The sequence below is a fragment of the Moschus berezovskii genome, chromosome 10, assembly GCF_049115385.1.
Source record: "Moschus berezovskii isolate FMDL1 chromosome 10, NW_MosBer_1.0, whole genome shotgun sequence".
Taxonomy (NCBI): Eukaryota; Metazoa; Chordata; class Mammalia; order Artiodactyla; family Moschidae; genus Moschus; species Moschus berezovskii.
In genome coordinates, this window is record NC_142469.1 from 30,122,476 (window position 1) to 30,138,387 (window position 15,912).

The following is a 15,912-nucleotide window of genomic DNA, read 5'->3' on the forward strand; positions in this document are numbered from 1 at the left end:
AATCAAAGAAACTTTACATTTTTAACACTATTCAGCTATAAAGAAATATTTTTAGATTGATTCAATTTCATGCAATCAAACTTCATTACTGTAGCTTCTAGATTTTAAAAGTGTTTTCCAAAATTGCCTCAAAAGCAAGCCGATGCTTATTTCAAGTCACTCTCAGTCTAATGCAGAATCTTTAAAGTTACTGTCACCTTAACAGCTTTGAAGATGTTTTGGTCAATTATGAAATCAAAAACATATCGTACTCAAGGACCAGAGTAATTAATCAAGTATACACATAACCTAGATAGCATATTAAAAAGCAGAGAAACTACTTTGCCAACAAAGGTCCGTCTAGTCAAGGCTATGGTTTTTCCAGTGGTCATGTATGCATGTGAGAGTTGGACTGTGAAGAAAGCTGATCGCCGAAGAATTGATGCTTTTGAACTGTGCTGTTGGAGAAGACTCAAGAGTCCTTTGGACTGCAAGGAGATCCAACCAGTCCATCCTAAAGGAGATCAGTCCTGGGTGTTCACTGGAAGGACTGATGCTGAAGCTGAAACTCCAATACTTTGGCCACCTCATGCGAAGAGTTGACTCACTGGAAGACCCTGATGCTGGGAGGGATTGGGGGCGGGAGGAGAAGAGGACGACAGAGGATGAGATGGTTGGATGGCATCACCAACTCGATGCACATGAGTTTGGGTGAACTCCGGGAGTTGGTGATGGACAGGGAGATCTGGTGTGCTGCGATTCATGGGGTCACAAAGAGTCGGACACGACTGAGCGACTGAACTGAACTGAACATATAACAAATGACTGCTAATTTTTAAGTAGAAACTACGTTATACTAAGGTGAATACACTACTTACAAAAGGCTTAGTTAGTCCCTCTCCTACTTCTTTCCTAGCCATAGTTTTACAACTTTATTGCTTGCCTACTTTTTAAAAATCTAAGACCAAAAATAGCTCTGAGAGAAGGGCTTTTTGTTATTCATCTTTGGTTCCCCTGGGAGGTCATTTTGCTCACTGGATAACTTCATGAAAAGCAGATACCCAGTGAAAAGTCTTATTGCTGTAAAAATAACTATATTATATCACAACTATATACTTTAACATTAAAAACACATGTATAACACCATACATAACTATTAAGTATTTTAAAGGCACATTTGGTATAAGAGCAAAGACTCATTGGCTCATTTGTTATAGAGGAAAGACTGTAACACCATCTAGAACCACTACTCACCCAAGCCATGAACAGTATTGTAGTCTATATCCGTCCCATACACGTATGCACCAAAATGAGCAGAAGCTACCAGAAGGCCACCTGAAAAAAAGCACACAATTGTGATTTGTTAACCAGAAAGTCCCAGACTCTTATTTCTTCTTCTATTTAATCTGATCCAGATTCTTACAAACTAGCTGTAGGCAGAGTACCCTAGAATAACCTTGGTTCTGGCCATATTTAACAGGCTTCAGGATGAAAAAACAAACTCCTAACCTGTGCTCATCACCCTGGTTAGAAAGCAAGGAATTAATATATGTCCTGGCATTACTACTTGAAAATTCCCAGCACTACTTTGGGAAATTTTTTTTTTTTTATGAAAATAAGGTATTTAGACATTTTCCTTTTATTTTTGAGAAGTCTATATAAAAGCATCTTGCTCCCTTCTTACAAATAAACATATAAGGCTGCTACACAAAGAGCTGGCAATAAAAGTAAGTTCTGACAATTGAGCTTAATTCTCAGTGACATCAGAGTTTCAGATAACTTAAAGAGGGCATAATTAATATATGAGATTAATTCTTACAAAAATTAAAATATGAGGACAAGTTAACAGTTACTCCTATAATCAGTGAGGTAATTATCTCATTTTAAACTGTAAATACAAATTTCTGAGTAACTATTATCAGACATAAACAAAAATAGTTAATAAATCTTTTTACCTAGTGTTATGAACAAAGAAAAAACAAATGTCCTAATACAATCTGAAGGGATTAAGTAACTTAATAGGTATGACCAGTTTAATATAGAAAAGAATCCTAATAGAAATTAAAAATTAATGAAACTCTTAATGAAAAATGAAAGGTAACAATGTTTTTAAATTGTTTAAGAACAAAAATTCACAAAGTTAATAGTTGTTCTTTTCAGTGAACTTCACTTTTTAAATTACCCAAACTAAAAATGTTCTTAGTGATTGGGTAAATCCTAATAGCTTTACTGCAGAAAGATCTGCCAATCAATATGAAATCAGAAATACACGGAAACATATACTTAGATGATGTACAAACTTGGATACGGGAAAATAACTAGGGCTCTTTCCATTCTATCCTTTTGAAATGTAATCTCTAAAATTAAGATGGGTAGTGCCTCCAGAGGGTCAAGATGTATAAATCTTTGTTTTAATATTTATAGATAGATATAGATCTATATATATCTATACAGACATAGATCTATAAATCTATAAATCGTGTTCCTTCCATAGTCATTTAAAACATAGTTTGGTAACATGTACTTAAAAATACTTTGCTCAATGAATAATAACTGACTACTTCCTAGTGGAGCCATGAGTAAGAGAGATAGAAGACTAACAGCACAGCAGAAATCAAAACCTAGGTTCCCCCATAAGAACTACAAAAAGCATTTGTTTGAGGAGGTAAAGTAAGACCTAATTCTTAGCCTATAAATGGAACAGTCAAAATTTAGGAAAGATACTGTATGTAATGACTTGAAATACTCATTAAAAAAAAAATCACTTCATCCAAATTATGAGGCATTACTACAATTCTGCCAATTAAGGCAGATACTCACCTAGAAGAACTAGTTGTCAAGGGGAACAGAAAAGCTTTCCTGTGCTTCCTTAAACAGAACCTTATCCATTTGGTTAGAGTGAGCTTTGAGAAGACCCAATTTAGAGTACACTGCTGAAAGGAGATGAATAATCTGTTAGACTACATCTGTTAGTTAACTTTGTACTCTTTAAAGTTTTTCAAGGTTTAAATAAAATCACTATAAATTAGCTTCTCTGGTCACTGAGTAATCATTGTTAACTATCTCATTTTATTTCAATTAAATTGAAGCATTTTTGCATTTAGTTATATATCTCAGATGGAGTTTTCTTGGAAGCTTTTTGGTGGAAGAAGGGGTAATAAAAAAGGAGGGGTGAAGTGTTGAGGGGGCAGATAATGCAATTCACCCAATTTCTCATTATGCTATCAAGTGTAAAAATACCACCCTGTGATTTACACTAGTAAACCAGTGTTTTAATTTCTTATTACTTAAACAGTAACCAGTTTAAGGTTGGGGCAACATCTTTGTAGGCAAACGGACACAATAACTGAACTTTATAATGGAGAAACTAATTTATGATTTTCATCTGTAAAGATTTAAGCGGAAAGCTATACAAAATGTGAAAATCACAACTGGGCTTTAGTTCTGCTGAAAGAAAAGGAGGAAAAATTGTGATACTACTTCACCTGCTGCTGCTGAGTCACTTCAGTCGTGTCCGACTCTGTGTGACCCCTTAGACGGAAGCCCAACAGGCTCCCCCGTCCCTGGGATTCTCCAGGCAAGAACACTGGAGTGGGTTGCCATTTCCTTCTCCAATGTGTGAAAGTGAAAAGTGAAAGGGAAGTCGCTCAGTCGTGTTCGACCCTTAGCGATCCCACGGACTGCAGCCTACCAGGCTCCTTCATCCATGGGATTTTCTAGGCAAGAGTACTGGAGTGGCTTGCCATTGCCTTCTCCTCTAACTACTTTACCTATGTTACCCTAAAAGAAGAAAATAAAATACATAGAACTCTAATAAACCAGCAGCTTATGCAAAAGGATACTGCCAGAAAACAGAAATTCTACCAAACTATGAGACTCAGGAAAATGGGACTACAGAGTGGTGAGTAAAATGGGAAGCAGAAATTATTAGAAACACCTATGGAGATCCATTATCTCTCTCCTAACTTCCTCTCCTCCTCTTCATAGTCTCTTTTCAGAGCTAGGACAGTGGGTATCTCAACATCTTGCTCTCACATCTATCATTCTGCAAAGATAAAATTTTTAAATTTTACTCTTTTCCTTACACCAATGGGCCATCTGAAGGTAGAAGAAGCCAAGGAATACACAACAAGTCTCCTGTGTATATTCTCCACTAAAGGAGTTGACTCATTTGACAAAGGAGAAAGGGAAAAGGAATCTGAGCTATGGCTGCAGAGCTATGTCACTGCACCTGCAGACACTGGCAGACACTTGGGCCAATTATTTTCATTATAAACAAAGAAACAGAAGTTTACAATTTTAACCCTCAATTACTTTTCTTGCTGCCATAATTTACAAACAGCTGCAAATTATGAATATCTTGGAAATCAGCCAAAGAAGGAACTAGAAAATGAATTCATGGCCAAATTGTTCATCATAACAATTCAATATTGGCTATACCTAACATCTTTCACCAAAAAGGATTTCAGTGCTTAACAAAATAATTAAAAAATGATAAACAGTACAGTTCACTGTCTACCATGCATCACACAACTTCCTAGTAAGTTCATATACATATATTACCTTATTTACCCTCACAATATATTACTTATTACAATTTTACAAATGATGAAATGGAGGCCCCAAAAAGTTAAGAATTTAGACAAAGTCACATAGTAACTGGTAAGAGTAAGGATTTAAAACTCACTCTCTTTGCTGTTACGGTGCTCTATAATCAGACAACCTCCTCTAGGATCAGCAGCAACTGAAGTAAATATTTATTAGGCTATTTCTTAGATACACAAAAGTAAAAATTTGTTGTTAAACAAATTAGATTAAGTAAGACTACACACTCAGTTAAGAGTTGTATACCATTCAGAAGTCTTACATCACATCACAGGTCTGCCTGTGACATTATAGGTATTCATTCAACTTATGCATCCTCATCACTCCTTTAGTGATGTTCATATTAGAATAGCAGTATTTTCTAAGTACTGAGAGCTGATCCAGGATACGGATCTTCTCCCCTGGAAAAATGGAGATGCAAAACTTAAAAAAAAAAACAAACCCTTACTCTAATGAGAATCAATGTATTTGCTAAAACAGAAGTGAAAAGTGTGCTTCTGCAGCTTATAATGTCATTCTAGACAAGACAGCAGACTGTCTAAAAGAAAAAGGAAAAGGTATTTAGGTAGGAAAAGATTACATCTCTCCTTTCAACTTCCCAGAAGTTCTCTAACCTACTCTATAACCTTGAGAATATCACAAGTCATAAGTAGTCTGTGGGTAAAGCATTCAGGAAACTAATAAATATCAATTTTATACCTTTAAAACAGAAAAGGGACTGCAGACACTTAAATTTATAAGTGAACAAACAAACAGGAAAGAGAACAGAAATAACCAATAGTGTGTGAGAAACTATGGCCATGGAGGAAAGCACAGGGCTGCTTCTTTCTCCAGTCCTTCAGAAGGCACTACCCATCAGAGAAAAGGCCCAGGAAAGAGGGAAAACTGCTTAAAAACTCTTGTCTGTTCACAATTACCGGCCATTATCAGTTTTAAAGGTGGAGCCAGTGGTGAAAAATCCACCTGCAAATGCAGGAGACGTGAGTTTGACCCCTGGGTGGGGAAGATTCCCTGGAGAAGGAAGTGGCAACCCACTCCAGTACTCTTGCCTGGAAAATTCCATGGACAGAGGAGCCTGGTGGGCTACAGTTCATGAGGTTGCAAAGAGTAGGACCAACTGAGCACCAGTTTTAAAACATAAGCACTAAAAGCTAAAGTCTTAAAAATATGCTTAAACCACAAGCACAAATTATGAAATGTATTTTAGCAACGTCTTTGCAAAGATCTTCCTCCTGCAATTTTTCATTAACTGTCCTGCATAGTGCGATTAATTCTCCATTAATTGTCCTTATATTATCATTCAGTCACCAAATCATATTCGACTCTTCGAGACCCCATAGACTGCAGCACACCAGGCTTCCCTGTCCCCTGTCCCTCACCATTTCCCAGAGTTTGCCCGAGTTTATGTCCAGTGAATCGGTGATGCCACCCAACCATCTTTATCCTCTGTAACTGTCCTACACAAACACTCAAATGACCAAGATATGCCCCTCACTCTAAAGAGCTGCCCTGAAGCACATTAAGGGCAGATCTCTCACCCCTTACCACACTAAAGGTAGTCAACATCTTGACTGCTATGGAAGTTAGCATTTCTTAATCTGCCCAGCCTCATCCATGTCAAGGGAAGAAAATTTTACCCATGCTAGTAACTATTTTTAAACTTTATGATCTTGCCTATGTGTGTGTGTGTGCACGCATATTAAACACGTACATGTATGTAACTCAAAAAAAAATCACTCCCCAGAAAATGGTTTTAGAAATCCAAGAACAAGATAATTAATAGAGGGTGAGCATTTGGAAAAAGACAAATTAGATTTATTCCTCACCGCAAACAAGAAAATAAACTCCAAATACATCAGAGATCTAAAAGGAAAAAAATCAAAACTACTAAAGAAACCACAGTTGAATTCCTCTATAATTTTGATGTAGGGAAAGCTACTGCCTGGTTAAAAAAAAAAAAGACAGTTACATGAAAAATCAAAAGAAAAACGGCAAACTGAGAGAAAATATTTTATATATTTATATACATTAAAACAGGAAAAAAAGAGGGGGACTAAAATACAAAGTATTTTTAAAAATAAGGGGGGAAACCAAAATATCTACAGAAAAATAGGGAAATGACTTTAAGAAAATTCCAAAAACGTTACACTGCTAGTCCTTAAAACAGAAAGTTATTAGACTTCACTCAATAAGAAAAATACAAATTAAGATTACACTGAGATAACATTTTCACCCAATGGACCGGCAAATTTCAAAAGCCTGATAATACACTCTGCTGGTGAGGCTGTGGGGTAACAGGAACTCCTATACATTGCTGGCAAGAAAGCAAAATGGCATAATGGAGAGTAACTTCGCCACATTTAACAAAATTACACACACATAAACTCTTCAACCTAATTTCCTAATTCTAGGAATTGACCCTAGAGCTATATTTCCAACACTAGAAAAGTATATATATTAAGATTATTCATTGCAATCACCATTTATAACCGTGAATACGGGAAACTACCTATATCCAAGCTTAGGAGATTGAATAAATTACAGTACATAAGAATCTGCCTGCAACGCAGGAGACTGGATTCGATCCCTAGGTTGGGAAGATGCCCTGGAGAAGGGAACGGCTACCCAGTATTCTGGCCTGGAGAATTCCATGGACTGTATAGAGTCCATGGGGTCACAAAGAGTCAGGCACAACTGAGTGACTTTCATTTCATTTCAAACCCATGGAGTACGCTAAAAATACATGGAAACAATCTCTATGAACTAAAGGAAGTCATTTCTAGGAAATATTGTTCAGTGAAAAAAGAAACCTATAAGGTTAGAGTGGAATTTGTAGTATATGTGAGAACCCACAAGTTCTAAACTATGTATATATATGTTTAGTTATGTATACATACAGTATGTATGCATGAATATGTATATTTACATATGCATTTATATACATATCATATATATATATATATATACATACACACACACATGCATTTCCAAGTTGTCTGCTGAAAGGGTGTAGAAGCAAAAATACCTAGCACCCAGATCTTGGTTTCTAATATTAATACCATTCCCCACTAAAAGAAATAAGAATTTCTAAGAGAAATGACTGATTCCAGGATCTGGGAGGTAGGAAATGAGCCAGAAAGAAGAGGGAGGTGTTAAAAAAAAAAGACTACAGGAACATCTCACAAAGACAGATCCAATATGAAAAGGCTCGCACAAGGCAAATCAGGGACAATTTGAGCAACAAAATAATTAAGAAAAAAAAGAATTAAAGACCACTTGGGGAAAGGAGGGGAAATCCACTAATTCTTATTAACAATAGATAAATGAATACAAAGGAAAAGTAAGAGCTTTTGCTTATAATAAGACAGGTGTCCACTGGAGGGAGTGCTGAAGACAGAAAATCATCCCTTTGTAGTCAAAGTCAAGACGGGTGTAGGCAAGAACTGACAATCAGTGCTAAACCTGACAACCACAGGGGTGGGGGTGATTCAGATGTGTAGAATAGAATATTTTCAAGATCTTGGTGTCTCCATACAGACTGCCTATTAACTGCAAGGGAAAAAAGTAGTAATCACAGGGAGGGGGCAGTGAATCAAACACCATCTTAACCAGTTGATCAAAATTAACATTATCAATGGGGAGAGATAGGTACTATGTGGATGCCCTGAGAAGGACACAAAATCACTGATGCAGTGGTCGAGCCAGGAAAGTATGATCCCTTAATCTAACCATAAAGAAACATCAAATTAGCCAAAATAAGGAATATTCTGGATAAAAAATAAAGAGAGGAGGGATAACATTCCAAGTTTCATAAAAGAAAAAGTAAGACTTAGGATATATTCCATATCAAGGGATCAAAGAAATGCAGACAACAAAATACTACACCTGATGCTAGACTGAAAAAGAAAAAAGATCGTACAAAGGACATTCGTGAGTCAACCAACAGAAATGGAACACAGACACTAAAGTGCTGTATGAACAGTGTGTTCAGTAACAGTGAGAACTACACTGTGGTTCTATAAGAGAATACACTTATCATCAAGAAACATATTAAAGCGTTTGAGAGGTAAAGGGATTTAATGGATGCAACCTACTTTCAAATGGTACAGAAAGAAAAACACTGTGTATATAAAACATAATGAGAAAATGGTAAAGCAAATAATGCCAAATTTTAACAACAGGCCACTCTGGGTCAGGGATATGTAGGTTTTCTTTCTCTTATTTTTATTCTTGTAACATTTCCGTAAGTTTGCTATTATTTCCTGTCAAGTTAAAAAGTTGGGGAGGCACTTAGGATGATTAGGATAGGAAAGAAAGGAATGGGTGTTATGCTGGGGGTAGGATACACACAGACAATGGAGGAATGGAGCAGAGAGACGCACCAAGACTGCTTTAGCAACTCAGGAAATTATTCCACCACTTTGAAATCTCTTGACCTTGATTCTATCTGCTCCTACTGTGCTGTATTCCTCAAGTTAGCTTATGGTACAGTAGCTGGCTGGCAGATCCTAATGCTGAGAGAGGCAGCGTTATGACAGTAAAGGGCCCTGAGCTCCGGAGTCAGTCTGCTTGAGTTTGAAACCCATGAGATTTATACAATGCATAACTCTGGGAAAGTCATTTAGTCTCTCTCTGTGCCATGATCTCAGGAAGATTTTGTAGAGTATCTCAATTTCAGTAGCTATAAAGAGTTAAATTAGCCAGTAGCCTTAGAGTGCACAGCTAGTACCTGACACGTTTCCTACTCAACAAACGGGAGCTCCTGCATCATCACTGCTTAGAGAGTTTCTGATGAGTTTCTGACAGGGAAAGACCACTAGTGAGAAATTCCAACCGCACATAATTTATTCCTACACAATCTGAACATAGCAAATTTAGTCAGGTGAACCTAACTGTGAGCACTCCATAAACACAGGCAAGATGGAAGAAAAATGGGTTGAAACAGGAAAATGTCCTCAGACTCAGCTGGAATAACCTTGGACTTCCACACGAAGTTAACTACGAGGACATCCAATCAAGTGCATATAAAACCCAGGTAACCACCTCAGCAGTCATGCTCTGCTGCTGCTGCTACATCACTTCAGTCGTGTCCGACTCTGTGCGACCCCATAGACGGAAGCCCACCAGGCTCCCCCTTCCCTGGGATTCTCCAGGCAAGAACACTGGAGTGGGTTGCCATTTCCTTCTCCAATGTGTGAAAGTGAAAAGTGAAAGTGAAGTCGCTCAGTCATGTCCGACCCTTAGCGACCCCACGGACTGCAGCCTACCAGGCTCCTCCATCCATGGGATTTTCCAGGCAAGAGTACTGGAGTGGTTTGCCATTGCCTTCTCCGAGTCATGCTCTAGGCCACTGATACTCACTTTTCTTATTTTCAAACTTCACACGTGAACCTCCACAAGCCAAAGATAAGGCACATTAACCATTTTTTATGTAAGTATATGATCACCAATTTTAAAAGATGAATATTTTTTAAAATCGTGTCACTCAAGTCTTTCTTCCTCAAGTTTTCCCATTTTTTAAATCAAGTACAGTAAGAAATTTCCTATATAAAGAAACTGAAAAGCTTTACAACATTTCTGTAATGAATGGTATGCTCCCCTCAGTGGTTACTTATGGGGAAAAAACCCCACAAAATTCTAAAAATATAATAAAAATAAAAACAGAGCCCACAAAATTCTTTCAGCATTATCTTTGGAAGTAGCAAAAATGTCAAATACTAGCTATTATACAAATATGTGGTTGTCTCTTATTTAATTATTATAATTATTATTATTCTATTTAATCTTTTAGCAAAAATAATACTATGACCTTGACTAATATAAACAAGTAACATCGCTACATTAGTTAAAAACAATTAAATAAAAATACCTGTTCCAACAAATGGATCAAATACAATATCATTTTTTTTCACTTTTCCATGGTTGGCCATGATGAATGATAAACCAGCATCCATGCTTGTATTTCCAATAAAGTGTCTCTTTTTGACACTATATGACTCAATAAGCTCTCTCTGTCCATCTGCAATCTAGATCAGAGATATTTTTCAATAAGTATAAATCTAAAAAACAGATTTAAAATGATTATTCACATTAAACCCACAATATCTTGATGACAATAACTTCTTTCCACTTAATCACTGCTTCATATAAAAATGTGACTAAAGTTACAGACATACACTTTTTATTTCTTAGTGTGTTCTCATTTAACTTCTGCTTTTCAAAGCAAATTTGAATTGAACTTGAATGCAATTATTCCAGGAGCTGGTAGGGAGCTCTAGCCACCTCTTTTATTCTCCTAAATAGCAATATCTTGTAGCATAAACCACAGATTCCATTTGCCCATTCAGTGCCTCAGGGAAATGGGCAGAACTGCTCTGCAGTAATTTAAGAATGGAAACCTCAATCACAGAGCTCCACAAATGAGGATCTTGCTGTCATAGCACTCTGCCTTTTCTCTGCTTCTATTTATAAAGTAGTTCACACTTTCCAAGTTTTGGGTTATCCAGGTACGTAACCTCCTACCTAGGCCCCACATCTTATAATAATCCTCGTGCATTTCATCAGAATCTCTGGAAAAAACAAAACACACAACCACACATTTTCCACTGATTTTAATTCACACAGTTCTGACTCTTCAGCTCCTTTCAAGTTTTACATATAAAGAGTCCAATTCAAAGGACTAACATTTAAGTTTTAAAGAAACCTAAAATAGGTAAAAAGAAAACTTGCTTACCCATCTACCAAAATAAATATTATGTGGATTTTCAGGGATGTGGTTTGGGTCCAAACCATAATCCTCCAAAATAGAGAATATATGTTGTGGCTTCTTTAAATTTACTTTCCCTTCAAATGGCAGAAATTCAAGTGCCTAAAAAATAAAAGTAATTCTAAATAATATAAATATCTAAAAGGAAAAATAGTGCTTATATAATAATTCCTATCTTGTAAGTCTGGTATCATCATTAAATCAGACAAAACATGAAAAGTGCTTAGCATATAATGTGGTACAAAAGCACTTAGTAGACATCGGGGATTCTTATATATTAACGGTGGTTATTTTACATTAATCTCATAGGTCCTTAGCTTTTGCATGCGTGCTCAGTCGTGTCCAACTCTTTGCGACCATAGGTTTTGGTGTTTGCTAAATTCACTTACATCTATCCGTTTGACTTTTTCTTCTTGTGTCAATGTTTTATTAAATGTGTGAATCTTTATTTTATATGTAGAATCTGAATGCAGATATGGAACCTAAAATAAGAGCAGATAAATTCTTTAAGTTTTGTACATAGTACACATGTAGATAGTACAGTATCTACAGATATGCTTATATAAAACCACATTTGCTACGTACCATCTTCTCTACAGGGTAGTTTTTAAGAGAACTGTACAGCTCCTCTGGACATTTTCCATGACCCCACAGTTCAAATATAGACCTAGGAAAAAAATGATTGGCACTAACCTCAGTAAAAAAAAATTAGTTCATACAGTAATATGTAACAATTATTTCACTGGTTCTTTATGCTCGCTCCACCAAAGCAATTACTGCGTATGTTTCTAAGCTATTAAATGAGAAATACGTATCCTGAAAACAAATATAGCTTAAGTCTAAATTACAAACACAAGTTTAACTTTACACAGAAGAAGAATTTATAAGTCAAGATCTTTTTTGAAGTCTTTATCATTATCATTTCATTTTTTTTAAACTAGAACACAAATGATGCCATAAAAATCACTTCTTTTAATGAAACAGTTATAAGTGCAGGAAATTCAATCTTTCCCAATGTCTTCTACATTAAAGGAAAAATGACTGGATAAAAATGTTACCATTAATATCTAGCCATATTTGATAACACTTAGTAATTGTTACTTTTACATACGAAATTCTTACTATGAAAAAAATCTCAAGCTTATATCTATTTTAAGGAATAAAAAAAATTAAGCAAAATTTTACTGCAACCAACAAAATCACTTTTAGAATCAGTTGTAACGAAACTTTATCTATATATTACACTTTTGTGCATCTAAAATCAACTACTTTATGATTAGAAAAAATGCTGCTCTCAGGACTGCAAATATTATCCTTTGAAAATGAATTCCTCCTTTCCCTTGTACTGAATTTACAGAAATAGGGCCTCTACAATTACACTGCTCTTACTTAGCTAAGTAAGAGCTAATACTTAATATAACTCAAAGTACCAGGGACTGTTTTAAGGCCATATAATATTAAATCAGGTATTCTTCATGGGAATCCTGAGGTAGCTGCCGGTATCGTCATCCATTTAACCAGTGAGGAAACTGAGGCACAAAAAGATTAAATGACTCTCTCAAGTCATACAGCAATTTGTAGGGCAGGATTCAAACCCAAATCCGTCTAACTCCAGAATCCATACACCACTTCTCTATGCAAAAAGACAGGAACTCCAGGTCATTCAGGAAACGCACAGACAATGCCACAATTCATAATTATCCCTAAGGAACTATTATATAGTAATAACAAAGGAACTAATGCTTGGAGTGATAACTCAGATTCAGTAAAAATAATACTCCATATCCTCTTTCAGAAAGAATTTATGTAACAATAAATTTATATGTAAATGGAAAAATAAGAATATTCAATATATAACATCATAAGCTTCCATTATAACTGGCACACTGGAGTGACACCTTTTATGATTTAGATTTTCAGAGTAAACTGTTTCCATATATATGACTGCACGATTATGATTCCTATTTTAGAGATTAGAAAACTTATATGGATTGCTACATTTCCCATGGGTGCTATATAAATAAGCATGGGTGTCAACTTATTAATATCAGTATGATCAAAAATATTTCACTGATTATAGCAATAATAATGAAACCTTTCTGACAAATAATGCTTTAAGAAACTATCCTTTGAAGGAACGAGGATTAGAACTGTGAAATGTACACAAGGAGCATGAATCATTTCGGTAATGGTTTATTCTTTTTTGTAAATTGTGGCAAACTACCCCAAAATGTTGAGATTTAACAAGGTAGGTACCTAGGCATTTGTTATATTTTTCAATCTCATCCAACCAGTTCATTCTAAAGGAGATCAATCCTGGGTGTTCACTGGAGGGACTGATGCTAAAGCTGAAACTCCAATACTTTGGCCACCTCATGCGAAGAGTTGACTCACTGGAAAAGACTCTGATGCTGGGAAAGACTGGGGGCGGGAGGAGAAGGGGATGACAGAGAGTGAGATGGCTGGATGGCATCACTGACTCGATGGACATGAGTCTGAGTGAACTCCGGGAGTTGGTGATGGACAGGGATGCCTGGCGTGCTGTGAATCATGGGGTCGCAAAGAGTCGGACACGACTGAGCGACTGAACTGAACTGAACATGCTAAAAAAAAAATAGTGCATGTTAAAAATAAGTCAAACAAAATCAACTTTCAATCCCTATTCTACCACAAAAAAATCTGAATCTAACTTAGTTTTGAATACACACTTCTAATGTCTGTTATTCAAGAATAATTAATGCTATAATTAGGATTGTGAATTTTCTCCTCTGAAAATGAATATCCCTTTATCTATTAATTACAGAGAGAAGGCCTCCACAGTGATACTACTTTTACTTAGTTATCACTTAAGGTATAGCCTCAGCTATGCAAAATATACACAGACTAAAAAGAAAAGTCAAGTGGGCCTTAGGAAGCATCACTATGATGAACAAAGCTAGTGGAGGTGATAGAATTCCAGCTGAGCTATTTCAGATCCTGAAAGATGATGCTGTGAAAGTGCTGCACTCAATATGCCAGCAAATTTGGAAAACTCAACACTGACCAAAAGACTGAAAAAGGTCAATTTTCATTCCAATCTCAAAGAAAGGCAATGCCAAAGAATATTCAAAGTACCGCACAATTGCACTCATCTCACATGCTAGCAAAGTAATACTCAAAATTCTCCAAGCTAGGCTTCAACAGTATGTGAACTGAGAACTTCCAGATGTTCAAGCTGGATTTAGAAAAGGCAGAGGAACCAAAGATCAAACTGCCAACATCTATTGGAGCAACAAAAAAGCAAGAGAATTTCAGAAAAACACCTACTTCTGCTTCATTGACTATGCTAAAGCCTTTGACTGTGTGGATCAAAACTGTGGAAAATTCTTCAAGAGAGAGGAATACCGGACCACCTTACCTGCCTCCTGAGAAATCTGTATGCAGGTGAAGAAGGAACAATTAGAACCAGATATACAACAATATTGGTTCAAAACTGGGAAAGGAGTACATCAAGGCTGTATACTGTTACCTTGCTTATTTAACTTATATGCAGAGTACATCATGTGAAATGCCAGGCTGGATGAAGCCTAAGCTGGAATCAAGATTGCTTGGAGAAATACCAATAATCTCAGATATGCAGATGACACCACCCTTATGGCAGAAAGTGAAGAGGAACTAAAAAGCCTCTTAAAGAAGTGAAAGAGGAGAGTGGAAAAGTTGGCTTAAAACTCAAAAAACTAAGATCATGGTATCCAGTCCCATCACTTCATGGCAAATAGACGGGGAAACAATGGAAACAGTGACAGACTTTCTTTTCTTGGGCTTCATTATCACTGTAGATGGTGACTGCAGCTGTGAAATTAAAAGATGCTTACTCCTTGGAAGAAAAGCTATGACCAGCCTAGACAGCATACTGAAAAGCAAAGATATTACTTTGCCAACAAAGGTCCATATAGTCAAAGCTACGGTTTTTCCAGTAGTCAAGTATGGATGTGAGAGTTGGACCATAAAGAAAGCTGAGTGCCAAAGAACTGATGCTTTTGAACTGTGGTCCTGGAGAAGACTTGAGAGTCCCTTGGACTGCAAGGAGATCCAACCAGTCTATCGTAAAGGAAATCAGTCCTGAATATTCATTGGAAGGACTGATGCTGAAGCTCCAATATTTTGGCCACCTGATGTGAAGAACTGACTCTCTAGAAAATACCCTGATGCTGGCAAAGACTGAAGGCAGGAGGAGAAGGGGACAAGAGGATGAGACGGTTGGATGCCATCACTGATTCAGTGCACATGAGTCTGAGCAACCTCCGAGAGTTGGTGATGGACAGGAAACCTGACATGCTGCCCCATGGGGTCACAGTCAGACACGACTGAGCAACTGAACTGAAAAAGCAGCCAGGGATATTATTTCATAATGTTACTCAAGTATTACACAACTATTTCAGTTCAGTTCAGTTCAGTCGCTCAGTCATGTCTGACTCTCCATGACCCCATGAATCACAGCACGCCAGGCCTCCCTGTCCATCACCAACTCCCGGAGTTCCCGGATGGATTTCATGTCCATCAAATCAGTGATGCCATCCAGC

The 15,912-nt window shown here is 36.7% G+C and overlaps 1 protein-coding gene across 5 annotated transcripts in view; it reads right to left on the reverse strand.

Annotated features, from left to right (window-relative positions):
- The window catches only part of TRMT11 (tRNA methyltransferase 11), a 67,481-nt gene that overhangs the window by 39,601 nt on the left and 11,968 nt on the right, over positions 1-15,912 (reverse strand). For all 5 annotated transcript variants that reach the window (XM_088840558.1, XM_055433070.2, XM_055433069.2 and 2 more), the window contains 5 exons: positions 11,936-12,017; positions 11,740-11,832; positions 11,318-11,452; positions 10,454-10,610; positions 1,234-1,314 (listed from right to left, as the gene is read on the reverse strand). In XM_088840558.1, coding sequence (XP_088696684.1) covers positions 1,234-1,314; positions 10,454-10,610; positions 11,318-11,452; positions 11,740-11,832; positions 11,936-12,017 — 548 coding nt within the window. The remainder of the gene's footprint in view (positions 1-1,233; positions 1,315-10,453; positions 10,611-11,317; positions 11,453-11,739; positions 11,833-11,935; positions 12,018-15,912) is intronic.